This window comes from Oryza glaberrima, chromosome 1, assembly GCF_000147395.1.
Source record: "Oryza glaberrima chromosome 1, OglaRS2, whole genome shotgun sequence".
Lineage (NCBI taxonomy): Eukaryota > Viridiplantae > Streptophyta > Magnoliopsida > Poales > Poaceae > Oryza > Oryza glaberrima.
This window is the reverse complement of record NC_068326.1, coordinates 21892641-21895022: the sequence shown is the minus strand read 5'-3', so window position 1 is coordinate 21895022 and position 2382 is coordinate 21892641. Positions and strand designations below refer to the sequence as shown.

The window sequence follows — 2382 nt, the reverse complement described above, 5'->3', positions numbered from 1 at the left end:
GAAGATGTTCCAATTTTCCTTATAATATATCTTAGCTATAACGATCCATACAAATACTATTATTGACATAGTTATACATGTAAAGTGTATATTGTCATTGGATTGTTTTTCACCTATTAAAACGCACGGGCATTTTTGCTAGTCATCTTAATTTTTTTTAAAAAAAGTCGGTGAATGCAACTCAATAAACCCTTTGGGCCCTTTGGCACATACGTACAGTACACGCAACCCCTTTCCCTTCCTTATCTGGAATTGTTCGCTGGAACCGGAAGTAGCGCGCGTGCGCTAATATAGCAATTTCGTTCGAATTTTGACCGACGTTAGGTTTCGCTTTACCCGCCACTCCCATTTTTTTTCCCGCGCTTTCTCGTTCCCGCCAATCCGACTCCGAGTCTCTTTACAACTGCGTACGGGCCAAGCAAAGCGTAAGCCTCCCGAGCTCCATCTCGACTTGGTCGCTGCGCCCATAAATAGCAAGCTCCGCTTCTTCATCTCGTCGCTTCCATCGATCCATCCACCCCTCATGGCGACGGTGGCGGCGGCAGCATCCCCCTTCGCCGCGCCGCACGAGATGATGGCGCGGGCGGCGCGCCCGGCCGCCGCCGCGCCGGAGGCGACGACGACGATGGATTTGGGGCAGGTGCTGCGGCTATCGGACTTCGACAAGATCGCCGACCTCGGCGACGGCGCGTCGGGCGTGGTCGCCAAGGTGCGGCTCCGCGGCTGTGGCTCCAGCGCCGTGTTCGCGCTCAAGACCGCGCACTACTGCGACGGCGGCGCGGAGGTGGAGGTGGAGGCGCTCCGCCGCGTGGCCGCCGGGGCCGGGCCGTGGGGCTCGTGGTCGCCGCACGTCGTGCGGTGCCACGCCGTGTTCCGGTGCGCCGGCGGCGAGCCCGCGATGCTGCTCGAGCTCATGGACGCCGGGTCGCTCGGCCGCGTCCTCGCCGCCCTCCGCGGGGAAGGGCGGCGCGGCCTCCCGGAGCCCGCGCTCGCCGAGGTGGCCGCGCGGTGCCTCGCCGGGCTGGCGCACCTGCACTCCCGCGGCGTCGCGCACCTCGACCTCAAGCCGGACAACCTCCTCGCCAGCGCCCGCGGGGACGTCAAGATCTGCGACTTCAGCGTGTCGCGCATCTTCCTCGGCGGCGCCGGCGAGCGCCGCCGGGTCCCGGTCGCCGCCGGATCGACGGCCTACCTGAGCCCGGAGCGGTTCGAGCCGAACGCCCACGCCGGGCCGCGCGGCGCGTGCGCCGCCGACGTCTGGGCCCTGGGCGTGACCGTCCTGGAGCTCTTCCTGGGTCGCTGCCCCATCCTGCCCGCCGGCGAGAGGCCGTCCTGGGAGAGGCTCAAGAAGGCGATATGCGACGGCGAGGCGCCGTCGTTGCCGGCGAGCGCGGCGGCGTCGGCGGAGCTGCGCGGGTTCGTGGCGTCGTGCCTGCACAAGGACCCGCGACGGCGCGCCACGGTGGCGCAGCTGCTCGCGCACCCGTTCGTCGCTCGCCGCGACGGCGAGGCGTGTCGGCGCCAGCTACGGGAGATCATCGTGGAGACCATGTAGGAGTAGAGAAGCGAAACATCTCATCATGTAAAATTGTAGATCCTAGTGCAAATTCTTGAGTAGAGAAGAGAAAATCTCATCATGTAAAATTTTAGATCCTTGTGCAATTCTTGAGTAGAGAAGCAAAACATCTCATCATGTAAAATTGTACTCCTAGATCCTTGTGCAAATTCTTAAGTAGAGAAGAGAAACATCTCTGTAAAATTGTAGATCCTTGTGCAAATTCTTGAGATCGAATTCCTTCAATTGACTTTTTGTATTTTATCCTGTATACTAGCGTAGTGCTCGTACGCTGCTACGGGATGTTGAGAAGGAAAATCCAAAAGTTTCAGTCCACGTTTTAGGTGGTGTTCTTTTCTAATTAAGATATATATTTTATCTTGATTTTCATCATTGAAGTCTAACCACAGGAAGCAACAAACTATAACCAGATCAATTATTTATATAGCTAATAAGACATGAAGTATTATTACCCCTGTTCTCACAATTCCCATTTGATATTCTTATCACTTACTCCAAAGAAATATTTACTCAAAAAAAGTAGTAAGATTTAGGCCTATCTAGATCAGACCTTCTCGCATGACAGATCCGGATCCTCCGACAGCATGGTGTTGTGACTTTAGGGAATTCTCGGCCGTCCGATTTACAGCGAATAGATGAGATCGATCGCTATAGTATTCTACGGTATCACGGAACAACACCTGTACACAATATATTTTACTGTTTACCACTGCCACAACAGTAAATAACTGTAAATCACTGCTCTATATTGTAGCACAAGACATAATTTACTATGCTCCTCTGTCTTTAGCATTACAGTTAGAGGA

The 2382-nt window shown here is 55.1% G+C and overlaps 1 protein-coding gene across 1 annotated transcript; it reads left to right on the top strand.

Moving 5' to 3' along the window:
• The first annotated feature begins 500 nt into the window (after window positions 1-500).
• On the top strand, window positions 501-1766 carry LOC127773971 (mitogen-activated protein kinase kinase 9-like). The gene has a single exon (XM_052300224.1). The coding sequence runs from the start codon at window positions 524-526 to the stop codon at window positions 1553-1555; it is 1032 nt and encodes a 343-aa protein (XP_052156184.1). The 5' UTR covers window positions 501-523; the 3' UTR covers window positions 1556-1766.
• Window positions 1767-2382: the final 616 nt, after the last annotated feature.